At 49.8% G+C, this 3,566-nt stretch overlaps 1 protein-coding gene across 1 annotated transcript; it reads right to left on the reverse strand.

Moving 5' to 3' along the window:
- Window positions 1-2,712, reverse strand: fzd8a (frizzled class receptor 8a). Its single transcript, XM_020630998.3, has one exon. The coding sequence runs from the start codon at window positions 2,308-2,310 to the stop codon at window positions 565-567; it is 1,746 nt and encodes a 581-aa protein (XP_020486654.1). The 5' UTR covers window positions 2,311-2,712; the 3' UTR covers window positions 1-564.
- Window positions 2,713-3,566: the final 854 nt, after the last annotated feature.

Raw genomic sequence — 3,566 nt, forward strand, 5'->3', positions numbered from 1 at the left:
TTCACATTTATCAAATGTTTTATTGTCAAAATAAAGGTTGTATTTGCTTTTTCTCACAAAAAGAGACATCTACACTTTGTACAAATTTACAGTATAGCTTATAAAGTTTTCTTTTATACACAAATGTACAGGTTTTTTTACATAACTTTTTATATAAATACATTTGAAATTACAAAAAAAAGAGAAAGACCCGTAAAATAGTTGGGCACTTTTAAGGCTTAATTTAAACCATCTTTGACGTGATTGAATTGTACATTGTTATCTGGCACTGTCAGCAATAAAAAACTCTTTGTATGAAGCTATAGGAGCCAAACTGTCTCCCTGTCTGCAGCAGGTAATGCCCAGATTGTGTGTGCACCTCTAATCCTTCTACACAGTGAGGTGTGTGAATGCCAGGTACTTTGTTTCAGCCAGGTCTCCCTGCAGAGGTGAGTAAGGGGGGAGTTAAGGGGGGGGCAGGCACCTCAGCAGCAGTTCATTAAAATGCAAATCACTTAAGACAGGGAGTGATGGGTTATCTCCCAAACAATTAGCAGTCCTCATAAGCTGCTTTTTTTCGCTCATTCAAACCTGGGACAATGGCATCTGCTTGGGGCAGGACACGGAGCTGGCCGTGCCTGACCTCCACGTCAGGCCGGTGCTCACGTCACTGTACATGGAGCCGCTCGTGCCTTTGCTCCCCCAGCAGCACCGCGTGCAAAAAGTCCTCCACGAGTCCAAAGTTTTACCGGACCAGATCCACACTCCGGACGTGATGCCCACCAGAAGGCACATAAAGTACTTCAACATAAAAACGGCATAGTCCGGACTGCTGCGCTCCCTCTCCAGCAGACAGTTGGAACAGTTGTGTGTTATTTCCCAGCTCTGTCTGTTGTGCTGCTCGTAAAAATAACACGCCACGATGATCGTGGCTGGCACCGTGTAGAGCACCGTGAAGATGCCGATTCTGATCATAAGTTTCTCCAGTTTGTCCGTCTTTGTGCCCCCTTGTTTGATGACGCTGCGGATCCGAAACAAAGACACAAATCCGGCCAGGAGGAACATAGTGCCAATGAATAAATAAATCACCAAAGGGGCCAAAACAAAGCCCCGCAAGTTGTCCAAGTTCTGGTTCCCCACGTAGCAGATCCCAGCCACAGAGTCCCCGTCCACGGAGCTCAGTGCCAACACCGCGATGGACTTCATGCTGGGGATGAGCCAGGCAGCCAGGTGAAAGTACTGAGAGTAACTAGCTATGGCCTCGTTCCCCCACTTCATCCCGGCCGCGAGAAACCAGGTCAGGGATAAAATGACCCACCAGATGGAGCTGGCCATGCCGAAGAAGTAAATCAGGAGGAAGACCACGGTGCAGAGCGCGGGGCCAGTCGTCTCGTAGTGGATGTGCTCCAGGTCGAACTCCCGGTTACAGGCAACCTTTTCATGCCCGGCGATCAGTCTGACTATGTAGCCGATGGACACGAACATGTAGCAGGCAGAAAGGAAGATGATGGGTCTCTCTGGGTACTTAAAGCGCTCCATGTCGATGAGAAAAGTTGCGACGGTGGCAAAAGTTGAAACGAAGCACAACACAGACCAAAGTCCGATCCAAAAAGCGGTGAAAGCCCGCTCGTCGTGCGTAAAATAAGGGTTGTGGCACGGCATGGCACAGTTTGGTATCTGACCTGTCTTTACTCGGTTGTAAAGCGGGTGTCGGTCCGTGTTCACCGGCACCATGGGCTCCAAACACTTGCAGCCCGGCTCACAGGGCGCAGAAGGCGGCTTGTATTTCCCAGGCGCACCGGGGCGGCTCGGCTTGTTTTTAGGAGGACTGAATCCCTTCCCGGGGTGGTTCGTGGGTTTTGAGAGGACAGGGGACACAGTAGTGGAGTCAGTTCTGTTGTAGTCCATGCACAGGGTGTCGGGGTTACCCTGCACTGGCAGCAGGTCACACTTCATCCTGTCCGGCCAGGGGAAGCCGTACTGCCTCATGAGAGGCGCACAGCCGGCCCGGGCGCGCTCACACACGCTCCGGCACGGCGGGAGAGGTTTCTTATAGTCCTCCAGGCAGATCGGGGTGTACATGCTGCACAGGAAGAACTTCAGGTCCTGGGAGCACTGGATCTCAACCAGAGGCCAGAACTGGTGCACCTCCAGCCCCGCTTCGTCCTGCGTGTCGTGATTAAACTGGTTGGGCATGTATGTGTAGTTGTAGCCGATGCCCTTACACAACGGCACGGCGATCTCCTGGCAGGTGATCTCCTTGGCCGTGGTGCAGCTGGATCGGGGCAGGAGAGCGAGAGAGAGGAGCAGGTAAATCCCAAACATGTCCATCTCTCCGGCGCGTCGTGTCTCCCCTCTTCTGCTCTGGAAACAGAAATAAATCCTCCGCGTTCTCCTCCGCTCCGGTTAGATGTTACGCAGCGAGCCCATCTCGCTCCTCTCGGGTTCTTGCACGGAGTTGCAAGCAATGTGCAAGCCGTGTTTACTTTCAGCTGAGGAGGAGGAGGAGAGAAAGCAGCCTTCGGGGCGGCGAGCAGCAGGCAAGATGGCTGAGAGGAGAGTCCACCTCCTTCTGAAAAAGCTCACGGTATCCTCACAGAGATGGTTCAAAAAAATAAAAAACCCAGATACAGCTGTCCGATTGCTATAAAAAAAAATGTAAATGTGGGCCTCGTTTCTGTCTTCAAAACACAGCGGCTACATTCAGTCGGTTCGTCCCACCTCTGTCCTGGTTCCCATACAAATCAACGGCTTCGAGTCGACGCGGAGCCGATATATACAAGAGCCATGCAGGCGACACCCCCGGCGCTTCTCCTCCAATCACAGAGCGGAGGGGGCGGTGCTCTACAGCTGTCGATCAAGTTTCTTAACTACATGTTTTGTTATACAGCTTATGATCATACTGGTTCTGCCAGTGTCTGTGGCATCGAGGAGCTGGATGGAGATGGAGTAAAAACTCACTACAGCTGAGACACAATCATCACTTTGAAGTATTTTTAAACCCAGTTCATGTCTTTCCTGAATTAAACTACAATACTATTGTATTTAAACCCACTGAACTTCTAAGATTAGCAAGCATTACAAATAGCAAAACTATAATTTTACGAGTAATTATTATAATTAAGTCATTATTCAGAAGGAATGAAGCCGACGTGACGCACGTTTTGCAGGAATACTTAACATAGTTTCCCCCCACGCTCTCTCACAGTGAATGAACTTTTTGCCTTGGCTTCTTTCACCACGTCATCTTTTGGTAGTGTAACAACAATAATAGTAACATGTAGGAGGATGTGTCCACAGCTCCAGATGACTATTTCTCCTGTGTGAGTGATGAGTGAATGTGAGAGAGAGGCCAGTTGGGTAAATTGGCTAATTTGCGCATGATAAGACTTCCCGGGGAGCTGTCTGTCCTTGTGAAAAGCTGTTTTATTTTTTAAATGAGGTGCTAATGTTTCGTTTAACGCTTGCATAGAGCTCCGCGGGAGGCGTAATTGCGCGAGGCAAAGAGCGAGCAGCAGAAAGAGCTGTGCTATCAGGGAGAGTGTCTGAGGAGCTCTGCGGTTGTCCGACAGTAATCTTATGGTTGT

Source organism: Labrus bergylta, chromosome 20 (genome assembly GCF_963930695.1).
Source record: "Labrus bergylta chromosome 20, fLabBer1.1, whole genome shotgun sequence".
Classification (NCBI taxonomy): domain Eukaryota; kingdom Metazoa; phylum Chordata; class Actinopteri; order Labriformes; family Labridae; genus Labrus; species Labrus bergylta.